Source organism: Panthera tigris, chromosome D1 (assembly GCF_018350195.1).
Source record: "Panthera tigris isolate Pti1 chromosome D1, P.tigris_Pti1_mat1.1, whole genome shotgun sequence".
NCBI lineage: Eukaryota > Metazoa > Chordata > Mammalia > Carnivora > Felidae > Panthera > Panthera tigris.
In genome coordinates this window covers 71954913-71977757 of record NC_056669.1, presented here as the reverse complement: position 1 = coordinate 71977757, position 22845 = coordinate 71954913, and the positions used below count along the sequence as shown (strand labels likewise).

The following is a 22845-nucleotide window of genomic DNA, read 5'->3' as shown; positions in this document are numbered from 1 at the left end:
AGATGAACAAGAATAAATTAAAACCTAAAAATGGTGCCAGTGGTCATCATGACTGTATTTTCAGAATTAAAAATGGAAACACAAGACTATTGGACAAAGGGCGTTTGAATTTAGTAAGGGTAGTTATCATTGTTCTGAGCACTTTATATACTATTCATTTCTTACAGCAACTATTTGAAGATATAATATTGACTCCATCCCATAGAAAGGCAGAGTCTAAGTCCCACCCTCTTGACTATGTGCTTTGGTGTCTTACTATTGAATAGACTGCACTGACAGTTACATGGCATGACTCTTCAGACTAGGTTAGAAATAGTGATATAGCTTTCATCTGACTCTTTCTGGGGGTATGCACCCTTGGCAATCTGAGCTACCATGTAACAAGTCCAACTAGTCTGAAGCTAAAATCTTGGAGAGAAAGATCATATGAAGGGATCACATAGAGATAGAGGAAGATGTCCAAGAAACCCCAGCTTCCAGCTCCACACTCTTGAAGTGTTCCCATTTGTGAATAAAGAAGCTTTGAGATGACTCCAGTCTTAGCCACTGACTTACTGGCAACCTCATGGGAGATCTTGAGACAGAATCACCCAGCCCAGATGCTCCCAAATTCCTGATCCACAGAAACCATTAAAAAAAAAGAATAAATGATTATTATTGTTTTAAGCCCTGTCTTAGGGTGATTTTTATACAATAGATAACTAATATAGGGTACTTCTTGGTAACTCTTAGATTAGGGTTAATAACAAAGTGGAATTCCTGTCTCAAAGTAGGTAAAGTTCCTCTCTGGCAATGCAAGGTAAAAAAAAAAATATTTAGAAGGTAGGTGTTATTGGAATTGTGGCATCTTTTACTGTTGAGAGTGACTTTATTATGGCCTTGTGGAATGGGAAAAGCACTGGATTCGAGTCAGAAAACCTACATTTGGGTTTTAAACTAGTTCTGCCAGTTCTACCTGTGTGACATGAAGGAAGCTACATGACCTTCTGAGTGTCACTTTTCTTCTTGCTGCAAATGAAGATATGGAACTTTGGTATTCAGTTCTTGGCAACCCATTTTTAGAACAACATCTAGAGACTCGATTGAATCAGAGGAGAATGATGAAGGGTCTGGTAATCATGTCAGATGGGAAATGGGTATAGAAACTGGAGGAGTGTCACCTAGAAAAGAACTGTTAATTCAATCCCTCCCTTAAGATATTTGAACAACTCTACAGAAGAGGAAATAGATTGATTTTGTGCATCTTTTGAGGGCAAATGGGAAACAATGGGTAATAATGATAAGGATCTAGATTGTAAGGATTCCTTTTTAAATAATTAAATTTATTAGAAAATACTATTTGAGAGCCTTGATTATTTTTCTGGGTTCAAATTCAGGGAAATTATAATATACTAACTCTCTAGATATCTTCAAGAGGACTGATTTTTTTCTCTTAAATTCTATTTTATATTTCCTTCAAGAATCCCTTCATAAAATTATTTTTGTTTTTCTTTATTACATAAACTGTGTTCATCAATAAGTTAGAAAACACATAAAGCAAAAGGAAATACAAATTACCAGTAATCTCATTGCCATTGAGAGATCACTATAAATGTTTTGGTGTATATCTTCCCAGTGTCTTGTTTGTTTGTTTTGTAGCCATGTTTACCCTTATGCACACATCCAACAAAATTGAGGTTATGTACTAATCTAACTACAATTATCCTTTTTTTCCCATTTAATACATATTTATTTGTAAATAAATTATTTCTGCAACATTTTTTGGTATTCATATTCAACCTTGACAACAATATTTATTTTCTCTTTAGAAATAGTATTTATAATAGAATATTTGCAAAATATGGATGACTTCAAAAAGAAAATTAAAACTACCTATTATCCCAATACTCAGAGGACTGTTAACATTTTGTTGGACATTCTGGTGTCTTTTCTTCTGTACATAACTTTTTCTAAAAAAATATGTATTGGTGTTTCTCACCAACATACTTTTTACTAACAATACATTATGAATATTCCCCAATGTCACTACATTTTCTGCAAAAATATGATTTTTAATAATATCAAATTATTCTACCATCTGGACCAAACCATAATGCCCTCAAATGATCCCTACAATTGGATATGCAAGTTGCCCCTAATGGTTCATCACTATAAACAACACTATATTCAGCGTATATAATATTGTTTTTAATGGCTGTGTGGTATTCCATTGTGTCGCTATGTCATCTCTTATTAAATAAATCCTTTATTTTTTTAATGTTTCAGTTCTCAATATTTTGCTTAAATAAGCAATCCTGTCACTATTAGAACAAATCTTTACTCCTACCAGTATTTTTTTTATTATTCTTGACATATTTGGTGAGGAGTTGTTTCAAGTTCAGCAGCTGGTGATGTACTTAACATTTTGTTGGATGCTCTAGGGGCATATTGAAGAAACATGAGACATGGCCCCAATCCTTCAAGTGTTAAAATTTAGTTGCAAATATGACTAATACATGCAAAATAGTAATGAATAATTTATTGTAGTATATTATTAAATGCTAAGTTGTGTGGTTCTGATTAAGTGCTTCGATGTGTATTTCAGGGGGTAGGAGGATAGTGAGGCCCAGGATAGTCAGGCAGGACTTCAAGGATGAAATGCAGTTTGATCTGAGCTTTGAGGAGTGGGTTGAGTGAATAGTCAAAGAGAATGTGGGCCATTCTAGAGGAAAGGAACATGAAGCACAAAAGCTCAGAAATGTATATATTTGATATATTCACAGTACCATGAGAAGGCTATTTAAGTTTAACATCTTTTTATTGCCACTGCTGAGCAATCAGTTTTGAATAACAACTTCTGAAAAATATGAGCAATATTTATTTTAATATGTTTTTTCCAGTTTATTGAGATATAACTGACAATAACATTGTATTAAAGTGTACAACATAATTATTTGATATATGTATGTATTGTGAAATGATTACCATAATAAGTTTAGTTAAAATCCATCACTTCACATGGAAGTGTGATTTTTTTTATTTGCTTTTAATATTTACTTTTCTATCCCTTCAGACATGGAAACATCTTAATTAAATATTCCTAATTTGTGAAAATTGCTTATGTTTTCTACACACTTTGCCTGATGATTTTTTTTGTACTACTGTGTGGTTTTTCAGTCATCTGCATATAATATTGTATTGTATTTAATTCATTTCCAGCAAAAAAAAATGCTTTAGATAATCTGAATCAATGTTATTCTATTTCTTATGTTGGGACTGGGATCATCTTAAGTAATATTTCAAAAATGATCTTCACTGTTAGGTTTGTTGATGCCACTGAGGTTGGGAGAAAACAAATTTATAGTAAATTGTCTTTGAAAGAACTAATGCTAACTCAGGCCCCATATGCTTGGCTTTTGTGATGTTCATTTGTTCAGTCATGTTATACAGTGGTGTTTTCACAAGAAAGAACAAAAGAAGAGAAGTAATCTCTTTTATGTAATTTTTAAAAATCACAAGTAACTGGCCTTCTTAAAAATGTTCGTAATTATATCCATATTATAACATTAAGGCAAAGCACATTTATTTTATTGCCTTCATAGGGAATGAGAATTAAAGGACCTATACATCAGAATCACTTAGGATGTTCATCAAACTTCACATTCCTGGGCCCTACTCTTGGCAGTATAGAGGGAGGTGAGGGAATCTGCATTTTAACATACTTGTAGGGAATTGTAAACATTGAAGTTTGAGGACTATTGCTTTGAGACCAAATACTGTCTCAAATCTCTCCTCCACAGCTGTGCTGCAGTAACATGCAGCAAGACTCGACAGATATCATTGGGCATCTTTCCTCAAACTGAATTTCCTAGGACCTGTTTTGTTTTTAGGAAATTACATTATAAGTTGAGCTTTTTTTTTCCTTAATAAAACTTACTTAAAAGTTAAAAAAAAAAAAAAGCAAAACTAAACAAAACAAAACTATAGATCCTTTGTCAAGTTTTTTGTTTTTTTGTTTTTTCCTAATTTGGCATTATTGGCTTTTATCCAACAGTACTCTCTTCATTATAAGTGTTTGGACTTAGTACCACTTTACTCAGATGAATTGCCTATAGGTCTCCATTCATGAGACCATCATTCCTTAAGTTTTAGAAAGTTAAAAAGTGAGGGCCAGAAATAGTAAAATTCACACCTTTCCATTGTTCCTAAGGTTGGTATAAGATGACTTATATGACTTAAGTCATTGATGATTTTATCCACTGCCTATGTCAGTGCCTAGTGACATATTGCAAGTAATTGTTACTTAATAATAATCCCAACAACCCTGAAAATAAGTTTTATTCCTACCTTGTACAATGATAAAAATACTAAATGCCTAGCATTTATTGAGTATAGTTATTTCATTTAATTTATATGGAAACTTACTTCTCTACGCTCCATTTTCCTTTTCTCCCCCTTTCTGTACCAGTTATTACTGTAACTTTTGCCTCATATTTCTTCCTCCACTTCTTAAAGCTTGCTGGGCTTCTTTGTGAAAAAGGAGAGAGATATAGGAGCAATTACAATTGTCACGCTTCTGGTGAGAATCACAAAGACTAGCTCCTTTACATAGTTTTTCGTTGGGCAAGAGAAAACCCACGCTCAGACAGATAAGGTGAATGTAAGGTTACTGATGGGTGATGGCTAAATAATAGTTGCTTCCAACCCTCAGTTCTGATTTAGAGAGATATAAAAACATTTTCTTCCTGTAAACTTTTAGGTGTTTATTATTTTCAGTCTCAGATTTGCATTTTTTCCTTGCAGATGAATCTGACCCTCTTACCAGTTAGCTAACTTCTCTGTACTGTGAAGTAATTCTTGTGCAAATATTTCTGTAACAAACTCGGCCTTTTTAAAAACAACCAACCAAACAAAAAAACCATTAAAGTAAACCACTTTTAAATGTGTGTGACTATGTGCTAAAATACAAGTGGTGAAGATAAGGAATAGAATGAGGCTTTTGTAACTTTGCCAGTTGTGTAGCTAGGAAAAAAAAAAAGATTCTGCTCAAACCCTAGTGCACAAAAATATTCCGGTTGGCTAACTTTGTGGCACTGATTTAGATGTTTTATATGTTTTCTGTTGAATAATTAATATTGGATATTGAAGCTAATTTCTCTTTTGGTTCTAAATTCAAGGAAAATGTTATTGTGATGTACATATTTTTAGGCTGTGGGAAGAGCATTTAACAAAAGTGCCAATGGAAAGAAAAACTTTGTCCAGCTTAATAATTAATAATTATTGAATCCAAACTATTTTAAATGAAAGGTGTAAGAATAAGTAAAGTGTCCATATTAAAATGAAGTTTTTGAACCACTTGGATTGGTTTCTAATAAAAAAAAAAACAGTTTGAATCTGCAATTTCAGGGTAGTTCTTTTGATAATTGCTTCTTTCATGTTTAGTATTTCTAAAGCAGAGACGGCTTAATATATTATTTGTTCATCTAAGCCTCATATGCTGTCATTCTGAGTTTGGGATTTTTCTCCAACGATATGCAGAGAAACAAATGTTCTAACGGTTTTATTTTATTTTGTTTTTCTAGGAGTCAGAGAATAATAAGTTATGTTCCCTATATTCCTTCCGAAATACCTCTACCTCACCACATAAGCCTGACGAAGGGAGTCGGGACCGCGAGATAATGACCAGTGTTACTTTTGGAACCCCAGAACGCCGCAAAGGAAGCCTTGCCGATGTGGTGGACACACTGAAACAGAAGAAGCTTGAGGAAATGACTCGGACTGAACAAGAGGGTATGTGTGGACTTAACTGTTGGGCTTTATTCTTTTAAAGATTCCAGGCCTTTTAAAAAATGAGTGGGATTTCAAGGGCCAAAGCAGTGCGTAATTGGCACTAGCTAGGAAAAAGTTATTCAGAGGTTACCATGGTGATGGCAGATTGTGATCCATTGAAAGTATTAAGCAGATAGCTCCATTTTCCTAAACTTTGTGCATTTTATTTGGTTCTTATGATAACAAATTAAGGTTTTAAACTAACTGCAAGCCTTACCCTTGAAAAAGATGTGGTATGGGAACTTTTGCAGCTGCAACTTAATTTTTCATTTCTCTCCTTCACTTCCTTTTAATGGATAGTGTTTTATTATGAAAAGACCAACTGTTTAAAAAGAAAAAACAAACAAACAAAAAACTAATTTATTTCTCATTTTTATAAATATTACAAATTTATAAATATTATTCTTTCACCTTCAAATGTTGTAGAATTGAGAATTGAGGTTTCTAATATTGTGAAAGCTAAATGCTCAAGGGAGAAGTGCTGTGACACATGACATCTGTTGCAGCGTCCCACATCTCATCTACCTTCTCCACTCTTGAGAGAGTCCACTTAGGTTCATGTAGGTCCTAAAAAACAAATGAAAAAAGACTCTATCATAATATTGTTAAATTGAATAAATCAAGCCTAAGTGACTGCTATACTTATGTGTGTCCTTTCGTTCTTTATGTATAGATTTTAGACTTTGAAATGTAGGGCAGTTAATGGTTCTGTATTTATTGCTAACATCATAAGTTAAATTTAGACTTCTGTGACACTATCAAGAAATGGGGATATAAGGGAATTTTTCATATAACTTAATTTTATTCCTCTAACGGCTTAAAAGTTTAAAAGTTTCTTTTTTTTAAAATTTTTTTTTAACGTTTATTTATTTTTGAGACAGAGAGAGACAGAGCATGAACAGGGGAGGGGCAGAGAGAGAGGGAGACACAGAATCTGAAACAGGCTCCAGGCTCTGAGCTGTCAGCACAGAGCCCGACGCGGGGCTCGAACTCACGGACTGTTAGATCATGACCTGAGCCGAAGTCAGACGCTTAACCGACCAAGCCACCCAGGCGCCCCAAAGCTTAAAAGTTTCAAATTAATTTTTGCGGATGTGTCCATCACATCAACACAAAAGGAGTTTCTAAAATGTATTACATACTTACCTAACTTACCAACCAGATTATATGGCACAAATGTAAATGCTTTTTGATGACTCAGGATCATGATGCAATAGACTATGGACTCCAATCTAACAATTAGGTGACCCTGCATTAATTCTTCAGTCTCCCTGAGCCACAAAATGTAAAATTTGGGGTGGTACTAATACTTGACTTGGAAACTCAAAAATTTTGAGAATTAACTATAATAATGAATATAGAAGTCTCTTATGAACAGTAAACTACATAAACTTGGGGTATTGTGATGATTGTCATATTATAAATGTCAATTATTTTATCATGCTATAATGTAATGATGCCCCTAGAGATCACTGAGATAATTAGGACTGTTTGGCCTTATGGTTATTTCTCTGTAATTATGAGACTTTGGAATGCTTGTGTCTGCTTGATATAGATATTTTTTTCGGTGCATGCGTGTGTGTGTGTGCGTGTGTGCGTGCGTGTGTGTGCGTGTGTGTGTGTGTGTGTGTGTTGGTTTCTCCTTTTTCAATAATAGGTTTCAGGCTGTTACTTTTTGCTTTGTTGTGAAAAATTTCTAATTTCTTTCATTTTTCATTTATAAATTATGAAAATATATGATCATGACCGCTGGACCATGTGTAAAATATACATATATATATCTGGGTGAGTTGCTTAGAGATTCTGGGTAATAAACATGATTTTTAGTGCATGGGCTTCTCCCTGCTCAGACACTTTATTTTCCCCTACTTGGCTATGTTCTAGAATGATTGAGGCTGTCAGATCAATAATGTCTGATTGAGATTGCTAGATTACTTTTAATTATGATTTACCAAGAAGATGGTTTTAGTTCCATAAGAAAGAGGGTTTCAAGATACTTTAGAGAAGTCTTTAATGTAAAAATAAAGAAATTGATTTGTGATGATTTTTTTTGGTGTGGGCTCCTGGAGAATTTAAAATAATTTTTATCTTGCAAGTCATGGTTAGTTTTCCGTTCTTCCTCCTTATTACTGTGTGTCGAAGGTTTGATACAAGAGAGGCATTTGCAAGATGAGACCTCTCATTTAAGAGTACTTTATCACTCACTATATTCCTACTATCAAAGAATATTTTTATGTGCTTTACTGAAATTTGTTTTCAGTATGTAAACTATATACACTTTAGGCATCAGAAAACCAGGCATTTTTTAGTGTGTATTAATGTGTATATTAAATATAAATATGAAGTGATAGAAGTAGGTTCTTCAAACTTACACATTCTACAAATCTGGAAGGTATGCTGAATATAATGTATGAAAGAAACAAAGCTCAAAAGGTTTTGAGAAACCGAAAATGTGAACTTAAAGCTGACCCATCAAGATAAAATTTAATAGATCTTCTTGTCAAGTCCAGAGAGTATGACCAAAACTCCTAGCTGCACAAATAATTACTGAAGGAAATTCAAGTAGCAGACATAGGAATTTTTTAAAAAGCTTATGAGGTTTAGGTGGCAGAAAGTGCACTGGGGTCCACATGATGAATATTGCCCAAAATTTGCATTACTAGAATTACAGTGTGTAGCATTCAAAAAGTGGTAGTCCCATTGAACTCCCTGCTCAATAGAATGCATCTGAATTATTGTGTCGGGTTGAGAATTACCACACTTTAAGAGGGACTGGAAAGCATTGGGATATTCTCAGAGGAGAACAGGTGACATGGTAACAGACATACAATTATATAATAAGAAGGATGGTTGAAGGAACTAGTATTATTAATCCCAGAGAAAATAGATCAAGGATGACAGGATGGTTGTCTTTAAAGATTAAAGTCATGTGGAGGAAGAATTGGGTTCATTCTATGTAGCTCCATAGCGATAGAATGAAGATCAGTGACAAGAAGTTGCAAGGAACCAGATTATCATTTATAACAAGATTAATTGTCTAACAGTTGTACCTGTCCATGTATGGAAGATAATAAATTGCCCTTGGAGGCTTGTGGCAATCTTAATTGCCATTTTAATAGGGCTAGGGGACAGGAGATTGGTCTTTTCCTAATGCCAAGGCTCTATGAATTTTTATGAAAAACAATATGCTTATACAATATTTTATAGTTCATCATATATATGTATTTATAGTTCTAATCAAGAACTACATAGTATCATGATTACTTTTATGTAAGTTTTCTTTTTATTTTACAAGGTGCTGTATTAGAACTGAGGAATTCTTATCTGTTTACTTTTTTTTTTTTTTTTTTTGCCTTGGATTCCTTTGGTAGTCTGGTGAAGCCTACAGGTTATTTTTTAGTTTAAATAGATAAAGTAAAATACACAGGATTACAAAGAAAATGAATTATATTAAAATATTAAATAATTTTATAATTTCGTGATATGGTAGAAAGTGCTACTTTACTAATGTATTAAACAACAAGATCTAATGGAGGGACTCAAAATATCAAAATTTTAAAGTAGTGATAAACATAAAAGACATTTTGAGATATTGTTAACAAGTTCAGTGCAATCTAAAAATACATTATAATTCTATCAGTTACAGTATCACTACCAATATTTTATGGCTTGCTGCCTGCATCCACAATTTGAGGAAGTGCAAATTTTCAATTAGAGGTTAGTGAAAAAGAATTTTTTTCCAACCAGGTTCACCATCCAAGGTCCCTGAATTCTGTAGAAATGAGAAAAGAGGAAGGAGTGCATATGGGAGAGTTATTAGGAGATAGAATTGTTAGGAGTTGACATTTAAATGAGGAGACCAAGGGAGAGGAATGGTTCAAATGTTGCTCAGGGTTTTTAAAACTTTGTGTGAATAGGAGGGTGTTAATACAATTAATAAAAAAAAAATAGAGGAACATGTTTTGGAGATGGGAGCCATGAAGATTTCTATTTTTTGAGTTTGTTTCCTAATTTAATGGCCTGCTTGGAGCAGTAGTACAGAATAGTATAACAGAATTTCTGATTCTATGACAGCTGTATTTCAGGTCTAAGGAGGTGTAATAGCTCCAACATTTGCCTGGCTTTGACCCTTTAAAGCCCCATGTCCCTCTCCTTATGTGGGACAGCTCTTATCCCATGGGACATAGCAGAGCTTTCAAAAGAGCTTACTCACCTCTCTCTCACCTCTATTTCCTGGTTTGAAGGCCATACCTCATGAATGACAAGCCTGTGTGATTGACATAATAAATGACTTTTCCTGAGTCATTCTTGTCCTGGAGAATGTTTTGACTCTATCAGGCTAAAAGCCTTCCCCCTCACTTCCCCTCCTATACCGGAACTGATCTATTAAAAGTTCATTTATTATGGTCTATTTTAAAACAATATCTACATGATAAAACAAAACTCTTCACATAGCATTAGGAAAGTTATTCTCTTACAGGCAGATCCTTTCATCAGCCAAATAATTGTCCAGTGTTTTATCTGCCATCCCTCAAGAAATGCCTTCTTCAGAGCAATGATTTGACTGGATTGCTGAAACAGTGATGAACAAAGGTGTTCTGTCTGAAGTGCCTCTTCTGAAAGTGAGATTTGTGGGAAAATAGACAAGGTTTCTGTTTTTTTGTAAATGTAACCTTGATTTTTTGGTCATAGGTACGTAGGAAGATAGATGATAGGTAGGTAGATAGATAGATAGATAGATAGATAGATAGATAGATAGATACATGGATAGATGGATAGAATGAATACAGAATCTACCTTTTAAAATACTGTTGATATTGGTGGGTAGAGTATGCAGAAAGACTTTGATTATAGGTTGAGGTTAAAATGCTTCCAAGATAAAAATCCTTCAGCTGTGATTAAATGATGAATTTTAGTTATCCTTGTATCACCCATCGTGTTGCCAATGTTGCTGGGCTCTAACATAAGCGACAGTTGTCAGAAAATGAATACTTTAAAAAGGACTTCTATATCTAAATACATATATTTAATCAGAGAGTCCTTTGGCTTCTGAAAATAAGTTGTCTAATGAGAATTTCATTTGAGCAGCTGCGACTGAGGAGGTCAACAGGCATTGCCTAGGAGAATATGGCCCAGCTGGTTAAATCTGGTTGTTGTCGTGATTTAAATGGTCAAGTGCTGCTTGTAATCCAGGACCGTCTGTTTGTAAAGGGAAGAGTGAGTGCTTCAGCATAATGTACAGCTGTTTTAATCTCTCTTTAATAATAGTGCTTCAGCCACTATCATGTCTTGTGTATCATACTACTAAGTATATGATCCTAGGCTGGGTAAACCGGTTTGGGTCAGGTTCTGGAGGCATGTGAGCTTGGAGAGAAAGGGATACAATGATATAAACCTTAACTCTCTGACAAAATAAAATCTTCTTTCCGCCTTTTTGGCTCTTTTAAAAGACGTATTCTTTAGGTAATAATTATTGTGATCAAAAAGGAGTGATATAGTTTGTAGCTAGATAGAAACATTTGAATGAGTGAACTCTCTTTGATAGAGGCCGTAAACTTAATGGAAAGTATGCCGGATCGGTACAGTTGTATAGAATATACGTTGGACAGAAATTAGAGTATTTGTCCAGTGCAATTGTGTGCCACAAGCTATCATGATGGAGAAAGTATGTGGTTTCATTTGACTGTGTATGTGGAGAAAGGGCAGGAGCATTTGAGCTTTGGATTCCTGGTGGGATAGGCTTTCCAATGGATTATGCAGCTGTTACCCTGCACAAGAATGAACACGTGTTTATGTGTATATCTGACAGATTATTATCATTATTCACATCTCTAAACAATAATTTGGATTTTTACATATATTTTTACTGAATTATATTTAGTTAGGATATATGTTGGTATGTATTGCTTATCTGATTGCTGTTGCTGTACTAAAGAGGGAGTGTGGTGTAGTTTCAGCAATGGGGAAACTCAGTTTGGAAAATCATGTTTCTGAGTGAGCTAGATCTGTGTTTGACCATAAATTCTATTATTTAGAGGGACCGTAGAGTCTACTGATTGAGAATGTGGGCTCTGGAGCTAGACTGCCTATGTTTGAAATTCAGCTCAGCATTTACCAGGGGGATGACATAGGGCACCTACCTCTCTGTGCCTCACTTTTCTCAATCAGAAATTGGACATAATTATAGTGCTGTCATAGGATCAGGATTTAGTTAATTCAACTAAAGCATTTAGAGCATTACCAGCATATAGTAAGTGTTCAATAAATGTAACCAACGTTACTTTCTTGCTGTATGACCTTGAACAAATGACTTAGTCCTTTTGTGCTTCAGTTCCCTCATCTGTAAAACTAGATGGATGGTACCTACTTTGCAGGGTTGTGTGAGGATTTCACACATTAAATAGATAAAACACATACCTTCTATAATTGTAATTATTACTACTGTTGCTATTGTTATTATTGGAAGAAACATTTTTGAGGGAAATATTACAGGAATCTCTCTCTCTCTTTTTTTTTTTTTTTTTTTGCCACAGACAGAATCATAGGAAATGTCCCATGGTGTTAGGGGATTTAGCATTTGGCAGCAATGACGTTCCTGTTTTCTGGAAGAGCAATTCAGTTTAACTCTCCTTTCAGGCTTTTTGGAAAGGCTGATAGTAAAATTTCCCCACTGGAAGCCAATCTTCCCTGCTGAGAAATATGCGGAATATGATGTTGTCAGTGAGAGAGGTTGGTAGAGCCTTGGATGAGGTTTTCAGATAGTACCCGGTTAAGAGCAATGTGTTTTTGTTAGAGAAAAAAAATCTATTAAAAGCTCATGCTAAAAAAAAAGTTTAACTTTCATACCATGCTAGAGCATCAAAAGAATTTTTTAAGGCAAAATTTATGGATGTTAGGTTTGCCACTGTTGTGATTGAAGGGTTATATTGGTGAAGCATTTGGAATTCGAGATCCAGACACTTCTTTAGATTTCTCATTCATGGGGGTAATAGGAAAGGCTTTGGATTTTGCATAAGAAACACATTAAGTATTCATTACAAATGCCCCCAGAATTATTATTTCAAATAAGTTGGAAATTTCAAGTCATTTCAATGCTGAAGTTCCCCAACACCACTCATAATCTAAGTGAAGAAGCAATCAGGTATTCAGAGCAATGCTGATGCAACTTCATTTCATTTTTTCTTCTTTTTAAAACACTGCATCTTTCCTTCTTATGATATTTGTGTCCTCGCTCCTGTTTTAAAGAGTTTGTAGCATATTCATAGCAAATGCAATTAGTACAGATAGTTTAAATAAACATACTTTCTGAAAGTATTTTCCAATTAGGGATTACAATGTGCTAGAACTACTGGTGTTTGAATTATGAAAATCATTATGTTTGGTTTGTTTTTGTGTTAAGTATATTTGCTTTCTAATACTCTGGAAACTGGACATCCTCTCATATAACTTTATAAAGGATATAATCAGCCTGAATCCGGTGAGCCCCAGGCGTTCTGGACAAATCTTGGTTATTTTAATTTGCTCTTGTTTTACAACTCCCATTTACAGTGTTGGCAATGTACTAGTTGGTTGAATCTTTTTCTTAACTTCATTTTGTGTGCCTGTACCTTGAAAAGATACTTCATATTTGTTGGTCCATTTCTATTTCTGCAGATTTAAACGTTCTTTTCTTAAAGCTCTTTCTCGAAGAATGTTAAGAACAGATACAGGCAATTGCTTTTGACTTTTTCTCCTACTTTCCTGGGAAGCAAGAAGGTGCTCTCCTGGTATTTTGTTGTTTAGAAAAAGGATGCAGCTTTCTGATGGTTTATTAAATAAGCCATATTCTTACATGGTTTTTGAACCTGTAGAGTTTGAATGATCATTGTCATTTCACATTTCTTTCATTGAAAATTAATTAGATTGACTTATTCAGGATTTATTTTGGGATTCTCAAAAGTAATAGGAGGGGTGGTTTTTAGATTCAAATTCTTTTACTTTTATAATATGTATATAAAATGCAAAGAAAAATGAATATAAAAGGAAATGGTAAATTTAAACATGTATTTATTATGTGATATGTGATACATAGTATAGGACATACAAAAAAAATGCCTGTGAATTCATCATCTAACTTAGTATAAATTAGTAACACTACTGAATCTACCTGTTTTGTTCACCTGTCCAATCTGTTTTCTACCTAGATGTAACTATTGCCAGAACTTTGTGTTTATCATTTCCCCTTTTGTTTTAAAACAGTTTTATGTGTCCCAAAATATTGTTGTTTAGCTTTGTTTTAGGACTTTGTAAAAATGGTACTATACCATAACCTTCTATGTCTTGTTTTTTATACTCATAATTATATTTTAAGCTCAATGTTGCTGTATACAGCTCACACAATTTTGCTGTGTCTGGTTCATTTTCATTTTCATATAATATTCCATGTGTTGTTCCCTAGAATGATAGTCAGGAGTATAGTCTCCTGTCTACTGTCTCTGGACATTTGGATGCTATCATTTTCTGCGAGTACAAACAATGATGCTGTGAACATTCTTGCACCTGTCTTCTGCTGCACATGTGCATGAGTTATTCCCAGGAGTGGAGTTGCTGTTGACCAATTTTTGTATTCTTTTTCCATTCTGTTGGAAAACGTTACAGAAAGAAGTTGGGGCTACAGTGTGTGTGTGTGTGTGTGTGTGTGTGTGTGTGTGTGTGTGTGTATTATAATCCTTGAAAGCTTTAACTTAACTGCCTATACCTTTTGGTTCCACCTTCCTCAAAATGTCTAGTACAGGTTTCTTTTTATCATTGAGCTTTTCAGAAGTTCACAAGAGCCTTTGATGGACCCTTCACTGCAATTTTCCTTTTTCTTTTGTTGTATCTTAATAGAATATCTTCAACATTTCTTTCAACTGTGAGCACAAGTGTATTGTCATTCTCTCACTGAACTATGATTACTAGATTTGTTAGGGAACACTGTTTTCCCATTTTGACTCCTTATTGACGTTTCCAGTTTGGTGTGGTATTTGAATTAAAGAAATTCCTGATCTGTAACCATCTCAGCTTCACAATCACTTTTTTTCTTCAATGCCTACTTCAAATTCAAGATTTGACTAGCAAATCTGTTGATTATTGCCACTGTTCTATCTAGCCATTAATATTGAAATAGTTTTCTAGCCAGTTGACTTATTACCTGGAAGTCTTTACCTTTTCCTTAGAATACTTAATTTGAGAACCCATTGATGTACTGGCCTGGATTTGGTACATGTTCTTGTCCTGACTCTGGTAACTTACTAGGGTAGTACCTAATAATTAATTAATTTGTTAATTGATTGATCTTAGCAAACATTTCTTAATTCAGAAATTATGGACATTAGTCTATCATTAAAAGCCACATTCTAAAACTCTGTGCTGCTTTGATTTTCTTTTAGAATTTGTATCTCAATTTCAGCACTATCAGTGATTTTCTTTTTCAAACTATTTTCAGGCTAAAAGTCATCCAGATCAATCTTGTGACTCATCTTTCTTTTATTATGCTTGAAATTGTCCTTTTTTATTCCCAGTCTCTTTTTTCTGATGTGATAATCTTCATGAATATAGCAATAAAAAGTACCATCCAATTTTGTTGTGTGAAGAGTCACTGTCCAATGAAGTACTTACAGACAAAACCATGGATAATTGGCTCAGAAAGTGCCGTATATGGTTTGAGAGATTGGCAAACAGAAGGTAGTATTGGTAGGATACCATGATCCAGAAGAAGGTAAAGGTAAATAATTCTGCCTTTGGTCTGGGCCTTCAAGGGAATTTATAGCCATAATTATTAACCATATAAGGCTATGGTTTAATGCTGAATAACTGTGACACCTAGACCTATCATAGCTTTCTTAATTTATGTTTTGAGGGCTTAAGTATAACTCAGGAGCCATCACTGAGAGACCAGACAACTTCCACAATGAAGTCATAATATACAGACCATCCGCTAGCATTGGGAGTGCAGAAGTTAGAGGCCTGTGGGCATCCCTAATTGCTTTCAGATAATGAATTGAAAATGTGTAAATACAAATAAATGGTTAGATAAAAATTGAAGGTATAATGAAACTATGAAAAATAACTATGAAAAATGTGACAAAGTATTGAATTATTTGCAACAAAAACCATGCGGCAGCAACAACAGCAGCAGAATCACTATGCTAATGTATGACTTGTGAATGAAGGCACCCTAGAGTTAATGGGCATTCTTTAGAGTAGCTAACGAACTGTGTACACTGGGGTCCATTCCACTCCAGAATGCAGCTGTAATTTGTTTAATTGGAACTTTTTAGCAGACGCATCAGAAATACCTCTTATCTTTAATTTTTTGCTTGTGTCATAGATGGGAGAGATGGAGAATTTAAAAATTATTGCATAAGCAACATGTTATTTTGGAGCTATCCCTCTTTGTTTTCAGGTAGAAGAAAGAGACTGGGGGAAATTGCATCATGTACCTAATGTACAAAGTCCAAAAAATTATCCTTTGATATTTTTGATAGTATTTTGATTTTACCACCTATAGTGATTCAGTGTCATTTTGGGATACAGAGGACAGCAATTAGTTAATGTTGTTTGTTTATAAATATTATTGACTCAAATCTCATGTGTACAAAAGGCTTATGTATTAATTTTATTTTTTCATTATTTTTATTTAAGCTTTAAACCCCCATTCTGACTAATAGCAGAAAGTCTGATCTCACTTCCAAGTAAACTTCCAGTTACTTTAGAATTTAACTTCAGTTGGTTAGAATTATGCCCCCTTTACTTCTTCATGATAGTCAGAGGGTTTAGGCATTTTACTAGCATTGGAGCATTGGTATCAGGTCAATGGTCATTAATATCTCTATTATGCTTAGAATAAAATTCATTGCTTAAGATCCAAAACACTGTACTCTGGCTTTCAAGGCTCATTTTATGTTATTTTACCTTTTTCTTAGGCCATTCCAGCTATATTGGTCTGGTCTGTTTGTTTGTTTGTTTTTCCCTCAAGCATGTCTTAGTCCCTTTGTACTTGATTTTCCATGTATCTAGAATGATTTTCCTTGAGATCCATGTATGTTGCCTCCTTCTTGTCATTCAGATCTCAGCTTAATTACCATTTCTTCAGGGAAGCCTTACTTAACCTTTAAATCTTAAATAGACCCGCATTACTCTTTACTATATTGCTCTGTTCAATTTTCACCTTAGCATTTTTCACTACCTAATACCCTCTTGTTTATTTGTCTTCCTTATTGTCTCTCTCACTCTGCTAAAGGGGGAAAGTCAGTGACAGCAGAGACCCTCTCTGATTTGTCCACTGCTGTACTCCCAGTGCCTGATAGTGACTGGAACACAAGATCCTTATTAAATGTTTGTTGATTGAATAAATGAGTGAAGGTTGTTAAATGATCTGAAGTCATGACTCTTGTTCTTACCTTGCTTTTCTTGTGTCTTCTTTGTTTCTACACTCAGGCCTCTCTTAACCATACCTTTGTCTTTTATAATATTACAAGTCAATATAGGAAATCAAAGGAATTTCCCTTTTTGTGGCCTTTTTCTTCCCTATATTGGTGCACATTTACTATTTAAAAGTCAGCTGCCAATGGGAATGTAATTCCAGATGTGATTCCATTTTCTGTTATCCACTAGATTAGACATACATTTCCTAACTATTCTGAAACTACAACCTTTAAGTTCTCATCTCACAATAACTGTATGCGGGACTAGAACCCTTTCCATGAAGTTACACAAGTGAATACATAATTATTTCAAACTATGATGAAAACTGAGAGTCACTGTCTTTCACTCTGGCTATTCCACTCTTTACTTGCTGTCAGTAATAGCTTCAGAGGTCAGGGGTATTCTTGGTACCCAATGGGGACTAGCTTTGATTATTTTTTTTTCTAGCTTAAAATTCTTTTTCTAACAGTAATATGTATTATCTCCCACATCTGCTGTGCTTTTTCCTTTTGCTTTGATGTGACGATAACATGGACATTCCTTAGTCACATTAGAGCCACTACCCATCATTAGAATTTGATTCATGGGGGTCCATTTGTAATCTTTCTCTACTGAACATTTTGATTAAGAAACTTGAAGATGTAACAGTCTCATGACAAGCTTTCTTATCTAGCAAGTCAGCCCTGTGTTGAAGTTGAATTAGTTATTTTGTCCAGCATACTTCATGCTCAGCCATTATCCCTCCTACCCAGAATAACCTTCCATCTCTCCTCTGCTTATCTAAATTTGCCATCTGCCTATTTTATGATATACTAAACCAGATCACATCTAGTCTTCTGCTAACTACTTTAGCCCTCATAACTTTCTACTTCTCTAAGATCTATGGAACCAAAAAGAAATCAAACTCATGGAAATCGCAAGTAGAAAAGTGGTTTCAGGTTCTAGGGGGTGGGAGAAATAGAGAGAGATTGGTAAAAGTACACAAACTTTCAGTTATAAGATGAATGTTTTGAAGATATAATGTATAATATGGTGGCTATCTTTAATAACACTGTATTGTATAATTGAAATTTGCTTAAATTAGTAAATCTTAGCAGAGTAGAACTTAAATGTTCTTATGCCTCTCCCTGCCAAAATAGTAAATAGGTGAGATGATGAATGGGGGAATCCTTCCAAATATATACATATATCAAATCATCATGTTGTGTACTTTATATATCCTACAATTGTATTTGTCAATTATGCCTCAATAAAGCTGGAAAAAACTGAATATCACTCCATTTATCAATAAATTATACCTTTAATTATATTGCTTGCTGTTTTTTAGAATGAGATATTTATTGCAATCATTATAGGTTAACATGTAGTTGTAAGAAATAATACCAAGAGATCCAGTATACACTTGGCCTCTTTTCCCCCAGTGGTAACATTTTGTAAAACTATCATACGATATCACATCCAAGTTATTGCCATTGATACAGTCCACTGATTTCACTCCTATTCCTCCAGTTTTAATTCTACTCAGTTGTGTTTGGATGTGTGTATATTAAATTCTACACAATTTTATCACCTGTAAATTACATATATAGGTTCACGTGTCTACCACCACAATCAAGATAATTGAGTAGCTCCAACACCACCAGGATTCCTTCTGTTCCTTTTTTATAACCACATGCACCTACTTCCACTCTTTACACTTCTCACGCTCTATCCCAATTCCCTGGCAACCACTAGTATGTTCTTCAGTTCTAACTTTTGTCATTTCAAGGATGTTATATAAATGAAATCACACAGTATGTGCGTTTTTGCAATTAGCTTTTTTAAAGTTCAGAATAATTCCCTGGAGATTCACCCATGCTGTTGCATATATCAGTAGTTCATAATATTTTTTATTGCTGAACAGTATCCAATGATATGTATCATGTGTATCTATCACAGTTTGTTTAACCAGTCACCAGTTGAAAGGCATAAATTCACAATTCAGTTTTTGGCTATTACAAATAAAGTTGCTGCAACATAAAGTTGTATGAACATAAGTTTTCAATTCTCTGGAATTCATGCCCAGGAGTACAGTTGCTGGGTTGTATGGTAATTGGTGTTTAGTTCTATAAGAAACTGCTGGTTATTTCAGAATAGCTTTACCATTTTACACTTACACCAGCGATGACCTAGTTTACATTCCCACCAGTGATCTAGTTTCTCTGCGTCTTTGCCAGAATTTGGTTTTGTTAGGTTTATTTTAGCCCTCCTGATAGTGTGTAGTAATATCTCAATGTGGCTTTCTGTTGTATTTCTCTTATGGCTAATGATGTTGAACATCATTTTATGTGCTTGTTCACCATCTGTTTATCTATCCCCTTTGGTGAAATGTCTATTCATGTCTTTTTGTAAATTTTTTAATTGCATAGTTTTTTACTGTTGAGTTAGGAGAGCTCTTTATTACTATAGATACTAGTCCTGTGTTGGATATGTGGTTTGCAAATATTTTCTCCCAGTCTGTAGTTTGCCTTTTCATCCTTTTTACATAGGCTTTCACAGAACAGAAGTTGACACATTTGAGGAGGTACAGTTGAGCAATTTTTCATTTTATGGATCATGGTGTCAAGCCTAATAACACTTGGCCTACCCCTATATTCTAAACATTTTTCTAAAATACTTATAGTTTTACATTTTACTTTTAAGCCTATAATCTATTTAGAGTCAAGTTTTGTATTAGGTGTGAGATTTAGGTCACATTTTCTATTTTCTTTTTTTTTTTTTTTTTTAATTTCAGAGAGAGAGAGAGGCAGAAAGAGGGAGAGAAAGAATCTTAAGTAGGCTCCTTGCCCACTACAGAGCCCAATGTGGAGCTCGATCCCATGACCATGAGATCACAACCTGAGCTGAAATCAAGAATTGGACACTTAACCAACTGAGCCACTCAGGTGCCCTTAAGGTCACATTTTTAGATAAGGTGTGAAGTTTAGGTTTCATTTTGAGTGAGCGAGGTCCTAAGATACAAGATCGATACATAAAAATCAATCACAATTTTATATATTAGCAATGGACATATGAAAACTGAAGTTAAAAACACAATACTATTTAGAGTTGCTGCAAATAAAATGAAGAGTTTAGGTATACACCTAAGGTATGTGCAGGATCTGGTAAATGACAAAATGCTGACAAAAGAAATCAAAGAAAACCTAAATAAATGGCAACACATACAGTGTCATGGGTTGGAAGACTCAACATGGTAAAGATGTCAGTTCTTCCCCAAATAACGTATATATTTAATGAAATTTCTATCAAAATTCCAGTAAGACTTTCATGTGCATAGACAAGCTTATTCCAAAATTTATATAGAAAGGGCAGGTCCTAGAATACCTGAGATAATCTTGACAAAGAAGAATAAGATGTGGGGAATCACTCTACCCAATATCAAGGCCTAAAGTATAGTTACAACAATCAAAACAATGTGGTTTGGGCAGAAAAATAGACACATTGGTCAATGGAACATAATACAGAACACACACAACTGCAAAAATGTGCTCAATTGATTCATGACAAAGATGAAAGTGTTAGTTTCTGTTTATCAATTTTGTCTCACTTGAAGATTTTAATTTCCTTGAGGACACAGACCATATCTTTGAGTCTATCTTCACAATGCCTAGTATAGTTCTTAGTATATAATACACGTATAATATTTAAAAATCCGTTGATTTATAAAAGGTTTCAGAAAGATGAATACTACTGTGATTCAAGGGAGATAAATAGATTCAATTTTTAGGAGGTGCCTCTTTATTTAAACTAGACATACAAATACACATTTAAATACATACATATATATGCTCATTATTTCCATAAGCATTTATAAGCTCTTTCATCTGGTAGTATAGTGGGCCTCAGGTGGGGAGAGGTAAAAGTGGAGAAAGAGGAGGAGGAACAGAACATGAATGCAGAGATGAATAAATACTGGGTTTTTTTTTAGTAACTCATAGCGAGGAAACATACACACATAGAGTACTTATATTAGAATAAGTGCTATAGTAGAAGTTGTTATAAAATGCTATGGGAGTACAAAAGAGGGCTGTCATTTTATCTAGGAGATCTAGGAAGGGTTTTATATACATTTGAGGTGGATTTTGATGAATTGTAAGGTATTCATAGTGGCCAAGAGATATAATAGAATCCCAGATAGAGAGAATAGCATTGTATAAAGTTTCAATGGTATGAATAAACCCATGAGTTTGGTGAATTCAGAGGTTCAGTGTGGCTGGGCAGGAGATATGACTGAAAAAATAGATTGAAGCCATTCTAAAGAGTTTGAATTTTATCTTTTGGGTAGTAGGGAGCATCTGAGAAGTTTAAGTAAGAGGACACATAATATAATTGGACACATTTCTTATAAAAGAAACTTGTGGCATTTTGACTATCAGTTGGAAAGAGGCAAGGCCAAATGAAGGAATATTTGCTACTAGGCCATTTTAATGGACTACATATGTACTAATAAGAGTCTAAACAATTAAGGCAGTCGCAGGGGGTAGAGCTGAGGAATCAGCTTTTAGGTATATATTTGAAGTTGCTTATCAGATGTAGGGTATGAGGTTGGGGAGAAAGACAAAGAAGATTGAAGTAACTTAGCAGAGAGATGAGGTGATGAGGCTATTAAGATGGTGAATATAGATAGATGAGAAAGTTTAGGGAGAAGGTTTGAGTTTAGACATACTGAGTCTGAACATTCTGTGGAAGTAGATACATCAAGTAGGCAGACGTAAGACTGACTATCCTGGAAATTAGGAGACAGGAGTACCCTTTAGCTGCCCTGCCTTTTTAAAGTGAAGAATAATTAACATACACTCTTATATTAGTTTCAGGTATACAATATAATGATTCAACAATTCTATACATTACTCAGTGCTCATCAAGATAAGTGTGTTCTTAATCTCCTTAATCTATTTTATCCTTCCTTCTACCACCTCCCCTCTTGCAACCACCAGTTTATTCTTTGTATTTAAGAGTTGTGGGGTTTTTTTAAATCTCTTTTTTCTTTTTGTTTGTTTATTTCTTAAATCCCACATCTGAGTGAAATAATGTGGCATTTTTCTTTCTCTGCCTTAATTCACTTAGCATTATACTCTAGGTTCCTCCATTGTTACAAATGGCAAGATCTTATTCTTTTTTGTGGCTGAGTAATATTCCATTATATATATATATATGTATGTGAAATAATTATATGTGTATATAAAATAATTATATATATGTATATATATCACTTCTTTATCCATTAATCTATGAATGGACATTTGGATAACTTTCATATTTTTGCTATTGTAAATGATGCTGCAGTAAATATAGGGGTACACATATCTTTTTGAATTACTATTTTTGTATTCTTTGGGTAATACCCAGCAGTGGAATTACTGGATCAAATAGTAATTCTAGTTTTAATTTTTTGAGGAACCTCCATATTGTTTCTCACAGTGGCTGCACCAACTACTTTCCCACCAACGGTGAATGAAGATTCCTTTTTCTCCACATCCTCACCAACACTTGTTATTTCTTATTATTTTTTATTTTAACCATTCTGACAGGTGTAAGGTGATATCTCAT

At 34.2% G+C, this 22845-nt stretch overlaps 1 protein-coding gene across 16 annotated transcripts in view; it reads left to right on the top strand.

The window, feature by feature from the left end:
- Positions 1 to 22845, top strand: part of SOX6 (SRY-box transcription factor 6) — a 398531-nt gene that overhangs the window by 57454 nt on the left and 318232 nt on the right. For all 16 annotated transcript variants that reach the window (XM_042959663.1, XM_042959670.1, XM_042959669.1 and 13 more), the window contains exon 3: positions 5562 to 5769. In XM_042959663.1, coding sequence (XP_042815597.1) covers positions 5562 to 5769 — 208 coding nt within the window. The remainder of the gene's footprint in view (positions 1 to 5561; positions 5770 to 22845) is intronic.